At 42.0% G+C, this 17,359-nt stretch overlaps 6 protein-coding genes across 12 annotated transcripts; 4 read left to right on the top strand and 2 right to left on the bottom strand.

Annotated features, from left to right (window-relative positions):
- Positions 1-302: 302 nt before the first annotated feature.
- LOC145700262 (uncharacterized) lies at positions 303-1,995 on the bottom strand. Of its 2 annotated transcripts, none has more exons than XM_081777510.1 (6): positions 1,866-1,995; positions 1,349-1,725; positions 1,037-1,307; positions 728-994; positions 574-687; positions 303-525 (listed from the first exon to the last, which is right to left on the bottom strand). In XM_081777510.1, the coding sequence occupies exons 1-6, from the start codon at positions 1,954-1,956 to the stop codon at positions 467-469; spliced, it is 1,179 nt and encodes a 392-aa protein (XP_081633636.1). In that variant the 5' UTR covers positions 1,957-1,995; the 3' UTR covers positions 303-466. The 2 variants fall into 2 exon arrangements, with proteins under 2 accessions (XP_081633636.1, XP_081633638.1); XM_081777512.1 differs by having other exon boundaries at positions 574-681.
- LOC145700265 (uncharacterized) lies at positions 1,996-3,217 on the bottom strand. Its single transcript, XM_081777515.1, has 3 exons — positions 2,905-3,217; positions 2,211-2,412; positions 1,996-2,170 (listed from the first exon to the last, which is right to left on the bottom strand). The coding sequence occupies exons 1-3, from the start codon at positions 3,181-3,183 to the stop codon at positions 2,064-2,066; spliced, it is 588 nt and encodes a 195-aa protein (XP_081633641.1). The 5' UTR covers positions 3,184-3,217; the 3' UTR covers positions 1,996-2,063.
- A 946-nt stretch (positions 3,218-4,163) lies between these two features.
- Positions 4,164-5,197, top strand: LOC145700264 (tRNA (guanine-N(7)-)-methyltransferase-like). The gene is made up of 4 exons (XM_081777514.1): positions 4,164-4,408; positions 4,450-4,503; positions 4,549-4,850; positions 4,893-5,197. Exons 1-4 carry the CDS (start codon positions 4,190-4,192, stop codon positions 5,068-5,070), a joined length of 753 nt encoding a protein of 250 aa, XP_081633640.1. The 5' UTR covers positions 4,164-4,189; the 3' UTR covers positions 5,071-5,197.
- Positions 5,124-6,191, top strand: LOC145700263 (uncharacterized). Its single transcript, XM_081777513.1, has 4 exons — positions 5,124-5,259; positions 5,306-5,410; positions 5,463-5,560; positions 5,606-6,191. Exons 1-4 carry the CDS (start codon positions 5,155-5,157, stop codon positions 6,189-6,191), a joined length of 894 nt encoding a protein of 297 aa, XP_081633639.1. The 5' UTR covers positions 5,124-5,154.
- Positions 6,192-6,206: 15 nt separating this feature from the next.
- LOC145700261 (uncharacterized) lies at positions 6,207-10,284 on the top strand. The gene is made up of 13 exons (XM_081777509.1): positions 6,207-6,346; positions 6,390-7,243; positions 7,284-7,572; positions 7,615-7,704; positions 7,745-7,829; positions 7,877-7,981; positions 8,022-8,461; positions 8,504-8,571; positions 8,612-8,921; positions 9,488-9,706; positions 9,751-9,935; positions 9,978-10,088; positions 10,131-10,284. The coding sequence occupies exons 1-13, from the start codon at positions 6,257-6,259 to the stop codon at positions 10,222-10,224; spliced, it is 2,940 nt and encodes a 979-aa protein (XP_081633635.1). The 5' UTR covers positions 6,207-6,256; the 3' UTR covers positions 10,225-10,284.
- Positions 10,285-11,040: 756 nt separating this feature from the next.
- On the top strand, positions 11,041-17,349 carry LOC145696284 (RNA-binding protein Nova-2-like). Of its 6 annotated transcripts, none has more exons than XM_081773292.1 (13): positions 11,041-11,162; positions 12,488-12,624; positions 12,871-13,024; positions 14,167-14,256; positions 14,389-14,472; positions 14,798-14,934; positions 14,979-15,110; positions 15,404-15,557; positions 15,678-15,794; positions 15,844-15,924; positions 16,018-16,092; positions 16,255-16,341; positions 16,381-17,349. In XM_081773292.1, exons 2-13 carry the CDS (start codon positions 12,523-12,525, stop codon positions 16,446-16,448), a joined length of 1,281 nt encoding a protein of 426 aa, XP_081629418.1. In that variant the 5' UTR covers positions 11,041-11,162; positions 12,488-12,522; the 3' UTR covers positions 16,449-17,349. The 6 variants fall into 6 exon arrangements, with proteins under 6 accessions (XP_081629418.1, XP_081629415.1, XP_081629413.1 ...); XM_081773289.1 differs by lacking the exon at positions 11,041-11,162 and adding an exon at positions 12,001-12,174 and having other exon boundaries at positions 16,387-17,349; XM_081773287.1 differs by lacking the exon at positions 11,041-11,162 and adding an exon at positions 12,001-12,174.
- The last annotated feature ends 10 nt before the right edge of the window (positions 17,350-17,359 follow it).

Raw genomic sequence — 17,359 nt, 5'->3', positions numbered from 1 at the left:
ATTTAAGAATTTCGATTCCTATCAATAATTCTCTAGGAACATGTGGGAGTCAATAAAATCTCTCTCATAATTTATATTCTCTCTTGAATGAAACTCTCTCGGAAGAAACTTTCCGTCCGGCAATCAAAGCTATTTTCTTTCGTGGCATTTCGAATTTTACCCGTTTATTTGACTTGAATTATACGCCTCTTGGTCCAAGAGTCTTGGAGTCATGCTTTGCTGAGTTTGAAAACGAAGATTACTCGTTGATCATTACTATTGTATTTGCACTGAATAAAACTTGCTGGAACATAATCCCGCGCTTTGTAGCTTTGTAGTGCTTTATTTGAAGAACTTGAATCAATATCTAAGACAGTGGAAGAGTAAGTACAGTGCTGAAGAAACGTGCAGAAGAAGGAATGTTCAAAAATATTTACATAAGCCGAGCAGTGATGATTTTAAAGAGGACAATACATTTTCCACTTTTTTATACAAAGTTTGCTTCTTCCTCGATTCGCTTGATTTTTTCGTTTTGAGTATTTATCGCTGAAATACGTAGAATTGCCTGACTGCCGAAAAAATAAGCACGCCTACCGGTTTGAAAGCCGTCTTTGATTCTTTCCAAAAGATCAGTCAATAGATTTCGATCAATATTGTTCGGCTCCAAGCTCTCCAACTTCTCCCAAGCCTGGTCGTTGAAGGCTTTATCTAAAGTTGAATAACTCTTGAAGTATTTCCGCTGCCCTACCTGACAAGTCCTTGTCTGTTTTCAAAAACGCATGTTGGAGAGCTTCGAAAACTCGGTTGTTGAAGACTTTTCTCAATCCGTACTTTCCGTTCTCAAATTCGTAAGATATTCGTTTCACGATATCCTGGTTGCAGTGCCGGAGTTGCTGTAATTCAGCTTGAATAGATTCCAACTGTGGCTTTTGGTCACGCATTCCTTTCCAGACTTTCCAGTTGTGCCATGGACCGCGCTCATTGGGCTCTTCTTTTTTGCATGTGACGTTCAAGTCTAATTCGAAGATTGAAAGTGTTGTGAATGAACTTTTCTTACCGTTTGTCAAGCTACGGATTAGATCAATTGCAAGAACATCTGTTGACAATTGGTGTCGATCCTCGAATAATCCAAGTGCCTGTTTCTCTCCGAGGCCGATGATTTCATCTCTCCAGATTTCGTCCGTGTTCGTTGTTACCAAAAATTCGGGACCAACGACCAATATCGCTGGTAATCCATGATTTTGTAGCTCAGATGGGAGCATGAGCTTTTGCTGCTCGCAGGGAACCGATTCTTTGTATCCGAATATTTCTTCTTGAGCAAATTCGAACTGAAGAATTCTCATTTCCATTTACAATAAAAATCGCTTACTCTGAATTGAAGTCGGCCCGGCACACTCCAAGAAAACTTTTCGACATCCGGGATGAGCTTTTTCATCACTTCGTCTTGAGTAAAGAGCAGCAAATGCACCGGGGAAATGGAAAGTAAGACGATATTCTTTATCGTTGAAAAAACAGCGTCGACCTTTGTCGGGTCACACACTACCATCGCGATATTTATAGTGCGCGCGATACCTTGTCGATCTCCAAAGCGCTCATAAAGATGTTTTTGATCTTGAAACTCGGCACGCATATGGGCGGGAAAATGGGACATTGGGTCTGTTTCTACGATGAAGAATTGCCACAAAACGTAAAGAAATCCAAAAGAGCCGAACAGAAGGCCAAACCATAACTGTATCGAACCAAGATCTATACATATATTTTATCAATGTTTCCAAGCTGGAATACAAAAACAATTATTATCACTAGTTGATCTCTGAGGAGAAGGCTTTTAAAATTTAGTCCAACAATCATCTGGAATGAATATATTCACACTCAACGAATCTTACCAATGACTCCTTTTTGATCAAGAACTTTGATCTGAACTCCCGCCGAATGAAGCTTCGCTCGAATCCCATTTCCTTCCTGCTTTCTACCCATTCTATGCAAGCTTGTTTTTTACTCCGGGAAGACGTTATATTTTTGGCATGGTTGTCAGTGATAATATTTTACAGAGATTTTAAAGGCAAAAGAGTTTCGTGGGTTTATTAGCTTCCTTCTGTTTGGCCGCCGGTGCTTTCTCGCAGTTCTTTCAGTGTGGCGGTGGAGATGTCCGACATTTCTCCCTTGATGATGAGTTCTACTGCGTCCATGTCTAGATTTTTGAAATGAGGTTCTCTTCCTTGAATCCCTACCTTCTTTGATTTCGTCCCGAATGAGGCTTTCGTGCTTTTTAAAGTCCGGAAGACACAGCAACGAATTCAGCAAGCTATTGGCTTCTTTTTCATTTTGAACAAGGGCGACTAAAGCAGCAGCCGTGCAGACCAAACGAACTCCAGCTTCAACTTGCTCGGCTTTCAGGCATCTCTCAGCGTCGGAGAGAAGATTTGACAAGGTCTGAAGAGATTCATTAGAGTCTAAATTCGAACCTAGACAAGAGTTGCAGTATATTTAGCGTCAATTCGAAAACAGCCAGAGTCTCCCGAGTTCGATGATCTTACAACTTTATTTCGCCATCAACAACTTTCAAAGCCGCTTATTCAGCGAAGCTTAGTAGTAGTATTAACAAATATTTGAAGCACCGACTAGCAGAATACGAAATAGACTCTGGAACGTGACTGTCTCCCATACGCTAATGCTTGATCGCAGAAAATAGCGCTGACGTGCTAGAATCGGGGTCAAGTCCTGAGTATTTTCGAAATCTGTTACTACTATCCCTGTCCTACTTATCACTCTTGAACTGCGCTTGGGAGGTCATGCCTTGGGCTTGGCAAACAGTGTAAAAAGCCTGAGTCAGGATTTAAAAATGCTGAATATGCCGCTTCTTATTAGGCATTTTCAAATCCTGACTCAGGTTTATACAACGGTTGGCCGTTATGATTGACTTACAATTTTCCAATTTTTGCGCAGCGCGGCGAAATTTTCATGCTCTTGGTAAAGAATCTCTATTCCGCGATGTTTGGTCTTGGGTATCCTGCTGTCGTCGTTTAGATAGCTATAATAATACCAGAAAGCTCCGACGCCGACGAGGCCGGCGGAAAGAGAAGCAGCGGCGCATTTGAAGTTCTTGAAGTTGAAGTTGGAGAACATCGATCCTGGCAAGGCTTGGAAGCTTGACAAGAGCGTCCCAAGCACCGATCTCGGAGAGGTTAACAGAATGCGATTCATTCTGAAAAAACAAAGTTGAGGAGCGGGACAAGGGCGACTTCTAGAAAGCGATACTCGTACTCCTACAGGAAGAGCACTGGCTTGGAGGAGGTCTGATAGCTTTGAGCGACCACCGACAGGTTATTACGTAACCCCCATGCATTGTACAGAAAATCGACAACAGGGTGTGAAAGGTTTCATCAGGTTCGAATGCGGAAAATTTGGGAAAAAACTAAAAATATGATGAAAATTAACGTAATTACGCGATAGTCCCTGTAAGAGATGATGTTTACCTAATTTGTCGAAAAATAAATGTAAAAATCAGTTTTTTTTTTATGAAAATCTTCAATTCTTGAATTGATCTTCTATTTTTCTCTTCGATAATAAATCTTCAAAATAATCTCTTTTTCGCATTTTTCGAAAATTCGTCGTTTTCACTCCTCTTTTTGTTCTAATTTGTCTCTTTTCGAGGTCTATTCAAATAAGAAAAGAGGTCATAATAATCGAGGTCAAAAGGTTCTCTCACACCCTCAATTTCAAATGGCTGGAAACGCTAAAAAGTGGTTCGTTTGGCTCAATTTTTGGAAAATCTATAAACTCGTTGCGTAACTGGTCGATTGGTCCAGCGCCAATCGAAGGCGCTAGCTGAAAATCGAATTCGGCGATTGGGCGCCTCAAGAGTCCCAAAGAGACAATTTTGCACCGCCACCAAGGCTGCAAGACAGCTTCGAGAAGATTCCAACACGAAAACATGTTTTTCTCCCAAAGAATCTGCTGAACAAATGTCTTTTTCTTTATAAATTTCTAAAATGATTCACTGAAAGTGTGATCAGAGAGACGTTTTGCATGCTTTTATTACTGTTAAAATAAATATTATTTACCAATTTTAATGACTTCGTAAAATGATTCCTAAGGTTTCTTATGTCTAAGAAACTCTGGAGTGTCAAGGAAATACAGCCTATCAATGAAAAATCCTATTATAAAACGTCCATGAATTCGTCAAAGTTTTGCATAAATCATTCTCAGAATGGAAAGTCAAAGTGCAGGAAGCGAGGCAAAATTGATCCAGCTCCCTCAAAAGCGATTCTACCGGCAGCGAGCGCATTCGAATCCTCTGGCTCATCATACCTTCGATTATCCTCCGTGTCCGAATGAAGAGTACTGGGATACTGTTTACCCAGACAGAAGAAATCGTCAAGTAAGAATTCTTGATATTGGATGCGGCTATGGAGGGCTTCTTATTCAGGTAGATTCTCTTCGATTTTTCCTCTATAATCGAAATTATAGCTAGCAAAGCATTTTCCAGAAGATCTTCTCTGCGGATTAGAAATTCGTGTAAAGGTAAGGCACAAAATCTTCCGCCTCAGTTTTTAATTTTGCTAAAAGGTTTCTGACTACGTAAAAGACCGTATCAAAGCGCTGCAGCACAACGCAAAAGTAGAAAAAGCACCAGAAGCGGAGGACTTTTCAAATCTCGGCTGTATCAGAACGAATGCGATGAAGCATCTTCCGAATTTCTTCGAAAAGGGGCAGTTGTCGACGATTTTCTTCCTCTTCCCAGATCCTCATTTCAAGGAGAAAAAGCACAAGTGGAGAATTGTCTCGGACACGCTGTTATCTGAATACGCTTATTTGCTCAAGCCAGAAGGCAGGATTTACACGAACACGGATGTCGAAGATCTTCATTTGTAAGTTCTAGCGTTGAAATACGGAGAATACTCGTTTTGTAGATGGATGGTTGACTGCTTGACGAACCACCCTCTTTTCGAACGAATCCCGGACGAAGACCTCAAAGAGGACATTTGCTTCAAAACCATGTTCGAAGCGACGGAAGAAGGAAAGAAAGTGACCCGAAACGAAGGCTCGAAATGGCCAGCTGTTTTCCGTAGATTACCCAATCCGGAATGAATCAACAATGACCTGCCCTAGTGTACATTTTCCCTTCTTACGATCTCGTTCTTCAGAAATCGGCATAATTGAATAAAAAGCAATATGCTGCGAAGGGCGCTTACTCGAACGCCGGTTCTAAGCCAAAGATTGAGAAATACGTATATCCCGCAAGCAGAGAACCATGAAGCCAGAAGTAAAGTTGCGCAGGTTTTTCTTTACTTCCCCCTTTTTCATGTTCATATATTTTTCGCAGGCAGAAATAAATCAAATGAAAAGCGAAAATCAAATGCTGCGTGACCACGCTGACCCGGGCGTCCAGCAAGAAATTGATCTTCAGGACCAATTAGACCTTCGCATGGTTAGTCAATCGATAATTTTTATTTACGCTTACTTGGAATTTTTAAACAAAGAGAACGGCCCCGAGACATCCAGACGACGATCCAGATCTGGAGCCACATGAGCAGGACGCTTCTTATGGAAGGACTACTGCCACTATTTCGTCTCTAAGGCAAGTTTTCTACATTCCTTTCCACGATAATGAGATAACTTTCAGTGAAAGATATAGAGGCATGGTCACAATCACAAACATCGACGAAAACTCCACACTTGTAAATGCTGCAGGAGGACACATTTATACCGTCAAAGGAGATCTAATGTGCATGCGAGATCTCGTTTTATCCTGGCGACCTCCGGAAAATGTCCAAGATTGGCGATTTGAGCATTTTATTCCCGCAACAATGGTCTTTCCAAGTGTTTTCCTTGTCGTTGTCGGCACTGGTGACAATTTTGAACGACTGCCGACAGAGTTAACCGACGAATTTAAACGAAGAGGCATCCCCGTTGAAGTTTCAAACTCTCTAAATGCCTGTTCACTCTATAATTTACTCTGCGCGGAGCGAGAAGGCGAAGGCATCATTCTTTTTCAAAGCGTTTATCGCAGCCTCGTTATGTTTTCGATCCGCACGATGCTCACAGACTTCAAAATACAGCATCTGCGCATGAGCGTAAGAGAATCCAGCTATCAAAACAGGCGAATAAGAGTGTGCCAGCGATGGCTCATCCGAAATATAATAAATAATGATAATTCCTTTTCCCTTTTTCGAGAAAATAATTACCCCTTTACCTTTTTCCCTATTTAGATTTGATTATCGAAATGAGCAAAAAATAACAGCAATAGATAATTTTTGCAGAGAAGCCTTGAAAAATGTCTTCTATCCACTACAAATTCTCCGCTTCTGCGAGATATCACACCGTCCAATTCAATGGCCTCAGTATATCTCTTGCGGATCTCAAGGTAAGGAGCCTTTTCTGAAATCGATCTAACATGACCATTATAGCGCGAGATCATGGAAAAGGAGCAGCTAAAGCCAACCGAAAATGATCTGTCAATCTCCAATGCTCAAACTAGAGAAGAGTACAGAAATCTAAACGAGCAGATACCCAAAAACTCGTCAGTTCAAGTCAGGCGTACTCCACTTGGTGCCTCTCGTTTGGCCAACCAAGGTGGCCAAACTTATGCTGTCAAAAAGACGACTAAGCCTACTGTATCTAAAGAAGAGCTGATGAATCATGCGAATCTAGCGGAAATGAGCTCTCAGGCGAAAGAAGAAGATCTGATGGATGCTGTCATCAAGCAGTCTTCTCTCGGCTACGATGAGCATCGTTGGAAGGGAAAAGGCCGTGGTTACAAATCCGACCAGCCAGCTCCAAGCTATCTTCGCTGTTACAAGTGCCAAGGCCAGGGGCACTATCCCAATCAATGCCCAATGCCAAAGAAGATGGACAAGCCAATGCGCGCTCCAACTGGCATTCCTCGTTCAAGCTTCGTCAAAGCTAGTGCAACTGATCCCGGCGCCAAGCTTGAATCCCCCGGAGTTTATGTTGTTACCAAGCTTGAAAAACAAGCGTACCTTGACCCGAAGAAGGAGCGACCTCCCTTCCTTCCTCCACTCAAAAAAGAGAATGAAGATGATCAAGAGCAAGTTCCAGACGAACTTTGCTGCCCAATTTGCAATGAATTGATACAAGACGCGAGGAAAACACCCTGCTGCTCAACAACGTACTGCAATAACTGTATTACTCAGAAGCTACTCGACTCGGATGACAGCTTATGTCCAAAATGCAAGAAACAACTGAAGCCTGTTGAAATGCTGGAAGACAAGATTGTCAAAGACGAAGTTATTCAATTCAAGTAATTTTTTTGGTGATTTCGCCATTTTATAATTATTGAGGAATCGAAATGACTACCGACGAAAGGGACAGATCTGGCCTTCAGCAGTTCAAAAGAAGCCCGCTGCTGCACCTAGAAAAATTGAATACGGCGGCTACGGAGCCGTCCACAAAGCTGGAAATACAGAGTCTAACCCACTCTCTTCCGGATATACTGTGACGGCAAAGACAGAGCCTGTAACCCTAGTTAAAGTTGAGTCAAGTCCGTCCGTTACTGCACCTGCTGCCGCAGCACCTACCATGTCTGTTCCTCCTCCGATGTTCCCTCCTGTTCCACCGCCGACAAGTCAGGTATGCCTCTTGTATTTATGTCAATCACCCTACTTTGACTAGGCAATGCCGCCGATGAACCCGTCTGTCCCTCCTCCAGGGATGAACACTACTGTTCCTCCACCAAACGTCCCTCCTCCTGCTGCAAACCAGGTTGCGTCTTTTCAATATGCGTAAATGACCGTCTTTCTAGATAACTGCCCCGAGCATAACAGCTCCCCCTCCAATTCCACCGCCTGGTGTTCCCCCTCCTACTGCCACAACGGATGCGCCAACAAGTGAGTTAAAAATAAGCTTGAATATATTCTCAAAATCTCTTCAATAGTGCCACCCATGCCGCCAGGAATGCCACCGATGATGCCGGGTATGCCGCCAATGATGCCAGGAATGCCCCCATTCGGTTTCCCAGGCTTTCCGGGCGTTCCACCAGGTAAACATCGTCTGATTTTCTTCTTTTTACCTGATTTTAGGCATGCCATGGAATTATCCAATGCCAGGAATGAATGTTCCGCCACCAGGAACAACTGGAGAAATTAGACGAGCCCGCTCACGCTCGAAATCCAGAGACCGTCATCGTTATCGCAGCTATTGGAAGAACCGATCGCGTTCAAGATCCCGTGAGAAAAGGGGTCGAAGCCGAGATAGAAGCCGAAGCCGGGATCGTAGTCGAGATCGCAGCCGGGACCGGAGTCGAAGCCGAAGCGGAGACAGAAGCCGACGTTCGGGGAGAGATCGAAGAAGAGACCGCTCGTCCTCGCGAGATCGTGGCCGAGATCGAAGTCGACGACATAGAAGTCGGAGCAGAAGCAAATCAAGAGACAGATCAAAGCGGCGCAGATCTCGAAGCAAGTCAAGAAGTCGCTCTCGTTCCAGATCGCCAAGGAGACGATCGGTTACACCTGATCGAAAGGTAATTTTCGGTAAAAACTTAATAATATCTACCTTCCTTTAGGAACAACGCGGTAGATCAAGAACTCCCGACAAAGAAGCTGACTCTGGGGAACGCTCAGACTCGCCCAAGTAAGATTCAAATATCTTGCTTTTTCTTACAAAAATCTAGGCCCGAGGAGCATAAGAAATCTAAGAAGTCCAAAAAGGAGAAAAAGGAAAAGAAAGAGAAAAAGCATCGACGAGATCGAACACGCTCCCGATCTGGAGAGCGTCATTCTCGGAAACGCAAGTCTCGGACGAAATCCAAATCAAAATCCGTCGAAAAAGCTCTCCCTGAAAAGTCTGAAGAGGAACTGTCGAAACCTCCTTCGCCTATTCAAGAGGAACAAGGGTCAAACGCGTCTTCTGAAAGCAGCCCAGTGCGAAACAAGCGGAAGCGATCATCGGAAGACGATGCAGAGGACAATCTCATCAATAAGGTGCGCTAAATTTATTTGTTTTCCCTTCTGATGCAATCTTCTTTTGCTATTTTTATTTCGACGTCCATGATTATTGCCATTATATAAACGCAGATATTATTATCAATTATTATTTATTAAAAACTGCCTCGCCAATCGTTGAAACACTCCCATGAGTTCCAACTTCCTCAATTTCCAATAAGATATTTTAATAAACCGTCACACCACGTGACCCGCAATCAAACGCAATCACTCTCCCTCAAATTGTACATTTCCTACTCGTTCCACAGTTTCTCTCTCTGTATGCTTTACATCACCTTGCCATTCATTTCTTCAACATTGCCTTCGTTATACTGCTCAGTTCAAAATAAACACCCAATAAAAGATGGGATCAAGAAAAAGAAAAATCCCCGCGTAATTTTTATTTACAAAAAAAAGAGTCCCGCAGAGGGCCAAAAATTCCAAGTAAAATAATCCCAAACTTAATCCGTAAGAGCATAAAATCTGGAACATTTTCCAGTGGTTAGTATTTGTAGCTTAAAAATCAAACAGCTTTCTAGGACGCTGAAGTTTAACTGTCATTATAGCGAAAAAGCCTTGGCCCGGAGAAGTCTGATGATTCCAAAACCGAGCAGGAGGGAGAAGCGACGTCAAATGAAGCGAGCGAGAAAGCGCCAGATTCTCCCGAAGACGAGAAGCCATCGTCTGGACCTGAGCTCATCGATGCATGCAAATGGAAGCCTGTCGATACAGAGAAAACCAATGGAGCTCATTCGCCCGAAACTGCTGATGACATTACTCACCAAGTAAGAAGGGACACCCCTAGACTTCGTGCAAACTGGCTGTTTAGGTAATGGATATGGACATGGACGACAACAACACAGAAAAATCAGATCAACTTGAAATCAACGTCGGCGAAGATGCCGAGCTGATGGCTGATGTCAAACTACCCGACCTGCGCACGGTCATTTCTAGGTCAAATTCACAATCGGACGCCTCCGACGGATACGAAATTAAACCGCTCAAAAGAAAGAAGTAAAGGACCACCGATTAACCACATTTTACCGTATTTTGAAGGTCGAAAGATAAGAAAGAGAAGAAGTCTAAAAAGTCCAAGGACTCCAAGAAATCATCGAGAAGAGAAGATACTCACATAAGGAAGGTTTCGTATGCTGGCTCGCCAGAAAGGTACGCGTTTTGAAAATTACAGTGGATGATGAATGAATTCAGGGAATCTTCGCCAAAGAGGAAAAAGTCAAAGGACAAAGACTCGAAAAAGAGCAAGAAGCAGAAAAAGGAGAAACGCCGAAAAGTTGATGTTTAATGTGCAAAATTTCCTTCAAGATCATAAATATTCAGTGAATAAAAATTCATGCCCACGATTTTCAAATCCGCTTCTTTGTCGCTTTATTGCAAAATCACTGATATCAGCAGCAATTTGGTCGAATCGCAGGTCTGAAAGACGCAGTGGGGGTTCCTCACAAAGAGTATGAGATGATTAGTGACTTTATCAATCGTTATATGCGTCATGGCAGCAATTTGTGAATATTGTCCGAGGCGAACGATAAAAGTAAGGTCGTGTGAATAATTCAGGTTTTTGCCAATTGAATCATACAGAGAGAATAACCGAGTAACGAGAGAGCAAAAAGGGAAAAGCCTTTCCTCATTATTGTAAGTACGGAAAGTCTTCCTTGATTTCAATTTTGGGGTTATTGAAGAACAAGTTGCAATTTGGAAAATTAAACTGACGCAAGATCATCATTTATGCAGGCCGCTAATCGCCGCTGACAGGAAATCATTTATAGAGCCTTTCTTCGCCAGCTAATTTAGCGACAGAATCTATATACGCTGCAAAATTAATACCGCTTGAATGTGGGCCGGGTTGAAAGGCTTATCTTGTGAAAACTTTGAAATGCGCATTAAAAACTCGTCCCCCTCGATTGTCGTTGCCTCAATTCAAATGAGATAAAGAGAGGCTCAGCGGGGGATGCACTCGTCCACAAACACCGTCACGTGACCACCGTTGGGACACATGCTGAGTTCCACAGTGTCCGCACCGGCCACTCTTCCGACAAAAAAAAATCATCGTCAGAATCGATCCAGTGTCCACTCGCACTTTGAGCTAATCTCGCGGCTAATTGTTACCACAGTTCGCAAAAAATAACCAAAAACAGAGACAATTGTCAATTGCCAAAGTTATAATAACTAACAAGAGAAACCGAGGGGTAGAAAAACAACTGTAATTAGCGGTGAACAAAACAGGTAATAATTATGGTATCTTCAGCAAGCAAATAAATCACTTTCGAGAGTATCATAAAATCCCGGACGAATTAAATTTATGTCCATTTTGGGCTCTCAAAACAACGGTAATTTTAGGACGGCCATTTTCCCATCGTATAGAAAATGAAACGTTCACCAGTGAACTTTGTAATAATTATTATTGTACCAGCAATCACCTGATTTTCATGTCAATAAGTTGTCATTTCCTCGAACTTCCAGTTGTTCCCCTGGCAGCATTATTTTGGCCCCATCCCGTAAGGCCGCATCTCGCACACGCCTGGGAAAGATGAATATTGATGAGCCGTAAATGACCGAAAAAACAATTTGGCTATGTTGAAAGGAAAGCCAAATCTGTCCGCAGTGCGCACTGTGGCTCCAACTACAAGTCTAAAAAAATAGTGAATGAAAACTTGGCCTCGTTTGTAAGTTATATATGGCGGCAGTTACGTAGCCTTTTTGTGAGGCGGCAATGTCGGACATGGATTTATTGCTCGAGTCCGGAGGCTTTGGCTGCCGGTTCAGCCAGGTCTCCTCTCAAATCGAGGCTGTCAAATAAAAGAAAACAACCTAAAAAGCATCAACAAACTGTTTTTTACAAAGATCATAAATAAATTCGCTTTGACGGAAATCTAGAGTACAGAAAAGTACTGTAACTCTAGAATTGAGAGTCAATAGAAATCAGTCATTCGGAGAGAGAATTTGGCGGATCAAGTCAATCACGCGAAAAAAAAAACGAATTTGGGGCATTTCTTATTTCCCATTCGCCGCCGAGATTTTCAATTTTTGAGATTCCTGTTCGCAGATTTTGTTCTTGGATAAGACCTTCCCCCTTCAAACGGAAAAAAAGAGCATTCCTTGCGAAGAAAAGAGATTTTTCGACACAGAAAACAGCCAAAACTAAGAAAAAGACGGGCATTACTTTAATCAATTCCGAAAGTTTAAATTCAAAGGAATTAAGTAAGGTAGCCAAACATGAAGAAAGGTGCGGAAACGGGTAAATATGGGTGCCATGCCCCGCGGGGTGTGAAATTTCACAGATGGACTAATCACTTCCGTGAAATCATGAGACTATTAATTTTTGGAAGTTTTTAGTTTTGACTAGCTCCGGAATCAAATCAAACTAAAAAATAAATACTTTGACGCAATAAAAATGTTAATTTTGATCAATTGAAAATCGAAGTCTTCATTAATCTTCATCAAAACACCCAAAATGAAAAAGAGCGATTATAAAAATATAGGTGCTCTGAGGATAGAATTAATGATAAGCTGCATAAATGATTGTTTATAGTAATTAGATTCTATTTCAGACGCATTTTCGATACAGAAGAGGCCCTCGTACGCGATGATTCCATCTTCAGTGCAGATGATGTTGGCGCAGTACAATCACATGCAGCAACTGCAGATGGCGCACAACGCACAGACACAGTACGCCGAGCTCTTACAGGTAGTTACTACGGAGGAAGTTCTTCAATCGAATTCCTTAAAAACGCCCTAATGTAGTCTTAACGATTACGACCTTTGTTACGACAAGTTGAACTTAATGGCCGTCCCAGGCAGCACGGGACCAGTCGTCTCATAAATATAAACTCAGAAATCTGTCTGAAGATTAAAGCAAAACCGAAAGCGAAAAACAAATTTATTTGTTTGGGTTAACCCAAAACTTGATGGCTTTATGATACTTCTTGTTAAGGCAGCACAGAGGAAAGACAGCGCGATCAAAGCACATACAGAGACTAGCACAGGTCGAAAACGAACGTATAACGAGTTTTGTGGATACTCGGACAATGGCTCGGAAGACAACCAGGATTCCAAGAGACATCAGAGTGACATTTCAGGCACAACATGTAAGTAACCCTATTTGAAGCGGTTTGATCATCCCCTGGACCGTTACAGGCGTTGATATATTTCTTTGAACAGATATTTTTATGAAATGAAAACTAAACAAAGCTAGTTACAACCTGGTCTCGGAAACCTGTCTACAAAACCTGAGTCAGGTTCTGAAGAGCTTCAATGAAAAGCCGCGTAGCGGCTTTTTCAAGTACGAAGCCGCCTGTGCGGCTTCGCAAAATTATTATTTTGATCTTTGTCTAAATACTGGCGAAGTCTCTTCACGGCTTCCTTTTTAAAAAAGCCGCGCCGCGGCTTTTTATTCGAGCCCTTCAGAACCTGACTCAGGTTTTCTATACAGGTTGCCGATCCCAGATTGTTACTAGCTTTGTTTTCTTTCGATTTCATAAAAAATATCTGTTCAAAGAAATCTATCAACGCCTGTAACGGTCCAGGGGATGATCTCACCCTTGGTCTTGTGCCAGAAAGAAAGGCTCAATGAGCGAGCTCTGGTTTTGTAGGTCGCTCACCGCGGGGCGGAATCTCGGATCTCCTCAAAAGAAAACAGAAAGGGGAAAACACGAGCATCGCCCTCACTATCGCCTTCCTTCGAGTTTCAGACATTTTTTTTTTCATTCGTTTTTTTGCGTTTTTACTCCGCGAGGTTGAAAAACTGCAACAGCGCCTGTCGATAGATAATTCTCCGGCATGAGTGTGCCCGAAGGTTGGTAGTTGCGCTCAGTAAAAGCGGTGGCGTCATCCCCAGAGACCGACGGCTTATCCCCTCCCCGTATTCCATTCTCTCGGCCTTTCACACGCCGCAGGGCACGCTACCGAATAATGTCCGACAAGAGAATGAACAATAACTAACAATAAGAACTTTTTTATTTAACCTATTTATTTGCATCTTTTTTGGAATATAAAATGGACCCATTTGTTCGAGGTTTGAAATTTTAGAGCGAATTCGCAAAAACAAATAAGGAGATTAAAATTCGCATCTTTGTAATTTTATGATTTTCGCGTTTTGATGGCGGAAAAGTGAAAGTGCAAAAAGCAAATTGCAGTTTGAAATTGACCATTTTTTCCGTCTTTTGTTTTTCAAAAAGAAAAATGGTTGAGCAAGAAATTGAATTTATTGATGATAATGAGTTTCTTCCAGCGTCATCCCTGGTGCTCCGAGAGAAAACAGAAGCTGGTCCGTTATTACTGAAAATACTGGTTCCTGCCTACGCCGCCGGATCAATAATCGGTAAGATTTTAAGTGGTTTTGGCTTGTCATATTTTAAGAATTTACAATCACTCTAATGCGGATTAGGTTTATTTACACGATTGTTTGTTTAGTCGATTGTTTACGGCTTTTAGTAGTAAATTTGTTTTCTAGGTAAATGTGGACAAACGATCACGCAGCTTCAAAAAGATTCTGGCGCCGTCATAAAACTTTCAAAGGCGAAGGATTTTTACCCAGGTAAGCGCCACGCTAATTAGGAACACATTGATGACTTTGACAGTATGTCGCATAACTTATCAGCCATGCATTATTACCCTTTCGTGTGCGACAGTAGTGCATATATAATGCAATAGCAGCACTAATACGTTTTTTTGGTATGATGTGTATAGATTAGATGATCTATCGAATTGAAGTCGATAATGTCCTGGTGGATCTACTTCGCCCCAGGACGTAATCACCATCTGCATTTTACTGTATATTTCGTATAGTAAAATATATAGGCAGCAAATCTTTTTTGATCATAAATCATTCTCTTACCATTATCGCTTATCGATTTCTTCAGGAACTACAGAAAGAATAGGACTCGTAACAGGCGATGCCGCTGCTTTGAAACATGTTTACCGATTCATGACCGAGAAGACATTCGAATTTCCAGTTCCGAAAGATATGGCGATTCAAAACGGTGATAGACATAAACAGGTAAATAGAGAAGGAAAATTAATTGCTCATGAATTTCGAATTAGGCTAAGATCATTGTGCCAAACACCACAGCTGGCCTTATTATTGGGAAAGCGGGCGCAACTATTAAACACATTATGGAATCGACGGGCGCGAAAGTGCAGCTCAGCCAGAAGCCCGAGCAGATCAACCTACAGGTAATCTTACTGAACCTCTCACTATTGCCGATTTATTCATCCTTCATTTCGAAATTAGTGCCACTGACTGACCTAAGTTAAAAAATAGAAAAACAACAACTGAAAACAGCTCACAGACTCATTTGCCATTCATTGTTCATGTGTACTACATTTTAAGTACGACACTACTTTTTACGGTTGAACTTTTCAATCGCCGTAAAAAGTGACAGTTTACATTATTTCGGCCCTGGGGAAACTGTAGAAGGCGTGAAGGATGAATAAATGTAGCGTATTACGTTCTATTCATAAATTAGGAACGTGTTATTACTGTAACTGGCGAGAAATCGGAACTGTACAATGCAGGGGACGTGATTTTGGCAAAAATCAAAGAAGACCCCCAGTCCGGCAGTTGCCCCAATCTTTCCTACTCTGGCTTCGCCGGCCCCGTCGCTAATGCTAACCCCACCGGTAAAGACTCTTCTTCCACTTTTAGCACATCGAGCATTCGTTCTCGCTGAAATCATGGAGGACTCACATCTTACTATATGTTTCCATATCAAAATTAACCGTGCTGAGTAAATAATTCAGGCTCTCCATATGCCGATGCGAGTTTGATAACTGCATCTACCGGTGGTGGGATAATGCTCCCGATCGCATCTACCACGCCCATCATGACACAGGCCCAGATGGGCCTCGGCACGCTAGGTTCGTACAATCACATTAAAAATGGAAATGGAACATCACACTCATCTAGGCATGACAGGGCTCGGCGGCTACACAATGCTGCCTAATATGGCTGCAACGAATTTCCAGCCAATATTTGCCGACGCCACAGGTTTGACATGAAGAATATTCTCCCTATTCTTTTATTTGCGCGCACTTCAAATTATAAATTAATCCGCTGACGTGAATAATAACGCTTGATTAGGCCAGCTTGCGAACTTCAATATGGGACTGCAGCAGAATGCCGGCCTTCCGCTCGCCTGCTTCGCCGCTCAGCAAGGTATAGCGCAGCCACATGCACACATTGTGCCTCCTGTACATACTTCCCCAGTTCAAACTACCTCGCAGACTCAGCCAAGTCAGTGACGGAAACCCGCTTGCCTCCATTTTTTGTATAAATTTTCTAACTAATCTTCCTTGATTCATCATCGCTTTTTTGTAGCTCAAGCAACTCCGTCCAGTGTCGATTTTCCAAAAATCGAAGCTGCAGCTAAACAAGAAAAGTCCGACAATTTTGGGATAGACCTAGGTAAACATCCCGCCACTTGTCAATTTTAACTTATTGAAGATTTAGGACTCGAGCTTCAAAGAAAACGCGCTCAGCAATTACAAAACCTCTATGTATTCAAAAACTGACCTCCTTGTCTCCCGCCCGTCAAGTCTTCCCAAACGCTCTCCTTCCCGATTTCTTATCGTCTTCCCCGCGTATGTTCTTATCAAGAGTTCACAAGAATATTTTCTTCCCAAGTTTTTGTTAATATTAATATTGCAAATGATTGCTGCTTTTTTATGTTATTTTTATACTGCGACTCGCGGAGCTTTTCCGCGGTCACTTTTTTTTCTTCCATTGTCACCTCTCATTTCACCTAGTCATCGCCGACGTAAACCGTTTCGTGTCGACTGGTGCTTAAATACTTCCATCTAAACGTATTAAACAATTGCTACTTTTTGTCGTAGAGGGCTCATCTTCTTATGGTACATTTGACAATTTCAGTAATTAATCTTTCACCACAGATCTATCTCACGCCATTTGAAGGTATCGAGAAAATCTGCAGTGCTGCCGATTAATTATGAAGATTGCCTTGTGTTCTATCTCTCTCTCTTCTTTATCCTTCATAAATACTGTTGTCATTTTATACACACCTTCTGCACGGACATTTCCTGCTACGATTCTAACCTCTACGCAGACTATTCTCCTGCTACGATTGTTCTTCATCTGTCAAGTCATTTCTCGTTATAATTCACACCTCGCTCATTTCTCTATCAGGTCGACCTAGTTTAAAGAAAGCTAAATTATTTAAAAAGCAACAAAACACTATTTAATTCGACCTCATCATTCTCTCAACCTCCATTTACTAACCAACTAACACAATCATAATCCATGGTCCTTCCATAACCGGTCATCGCGTTCTCTATTCCACTTTCTTCTGTATTAGTGGCATAATTCGTTTATGCCATTATTTAATTATAGTTTCTTCCGATTCTCCCAACAGGTCTTCAATATAAAAACAAGGTTGACCCCTTACAGAATATTCAATTTGATCATT

Source organism: Oikopleura dioica, chromosome 2 (assembly GCF_907165135.1).
Source record: "Oikopleura dioica chromosome 2, OKI2018_I68_1.0, whole genome shotgun sequence".
Classification (NCBI taxonomy): Eukaryota; Metazoa; Chordata; class Appendicularia; order Copelata; family Oikopleuridae; genus Oikopleura; species Oikopleura dioica.
The sequence above is the reverse complement of the archived record's forward strand: the minus strand, read 5'-3'. Positions and strand labels throughout refer to the sequence as shown.

Bases quoted from the DNA above. Each gene is read 5' to 3' on its own strand.
- LOC145700262 (XM_081777510.1), bottom strand. From the start codon at position 1,956: ATGGGTAGAAAGCAGGAAGGAAATGGGATTCGAGCGAAGCTTCATTCG. The intron at 1,308-1,348 runs GTAAGCGATTTT...AGAATTCTTCAG, and splicing joins CGGGCCGACTTCAATTCAGA to TTCGAATTTGCTCAAGAAGA. The intron at 995-1,036 runs GTAAGAAAAGTT...TCTTCGAATTAG, and splicing joins AATCCGTAGCTTGACAAACG to ACTTGAACGTCACATGCAAA.
- LOC145700265 (XM_081777515.1), bottom strand. From the start codon at position 3,183: ATGAATCGCATTCTGTTAACCTCTCCGAGATCGGTGCTTGGGACGCTC. The intron at 2,413-2,904 runs GTAAGTCAATCA...GAATCTCTTCAG, and splicing joins TGCGCAAAAATTGGAAAATT to ACCTTGTCAAATCTTCTCTC. The intron at 2,171-2,210 runs GTAGGGATTCAA...TCAAAAATCTAG, and splicing joins TCGGGACGAAATCAAAGAAG to ACATGGACGCAGTAGAACTC.
- LOC145700264 (XM_081777514.1), top strand. From the start codon at position 4,190: ATGGAAAGTCAAAGTGCAGGAAGCGAGGCAAAATTGATCCAGCTCCCT. The intron at 4,409-4,449 runs GTAGATTCTCTT...TCGAAATTATAG, and splicing joins ATGGAGGGCTTCTTATTCAG to CTAGCAAAGCATTTTCCAGA. The intron at 4,851-4,892 runs GTAAGTTCTAGC...CTCGTTTTGTAG, and splicing joins GATGTCGAAGATCTTCATTT to ATGGATGGTTGACTGCTTGA.
- LOC145700263 (XM_081777513.1), top strand. From the start codon at position 5,155: ATGCTGCGAAGGGCGCTTACTCGAACGCCGGTTCTAAGCCAAAGATTG. The intron at 5,411-5,462 runs GTTAGTCAATCG...TTTTAAACAAAG, and splicing joins ACCAATTAGACCTTCGCATG to AGAACGGCCCCGAGACATCC. The intron at 5,561-5,605 runs GCAAGTTTTCTA...GATAACTTTCAG, and splicing joins GCCACTATTTCGTCTCTAAG to TGAAAGATATAGAGGCATGG.
- LOC145700261 (XM_081777509.1), top strand. From the start codon at position 6,257: ATGTCTTCTATCCACTACAAATTCTCCGCTTCTGCGAGATATCACACC. The intron at 7,830-7,876 runs GTGAGTTAAAAA...TCTCTTCAATAG, and splicing joins CACAACGGATGCGCCAACAA to TGCCACCCATGCCGCCAGGA. The intron at 9,707-9,750 runs GTAAGAAGGGAC...CTGGCTGTTTAG, and splicing joins CTGATGACATTACTCACCAA to GTAATGGATATGGACATGGA.
- LOC145696284 (XM_081773287.1), top strand. From the start codon at position 12,153: ATGAAGAAAGGTGCGGAAACGG. The intron at 14,257-14,388 runs GTAAGATTTTAA...TTTGTTTTCTAG, and splicing joins CGCCGCCGGATCAATAATCG to GTAAATGTGGACAAACGATC. The intron at 14,935-14,978 runs GTAAATAGAGAA...ATTTCGAATTAG, and splicing joins ACGGTGATAGACATAAACAG to GCTAAGATCATTGTGCCAAA.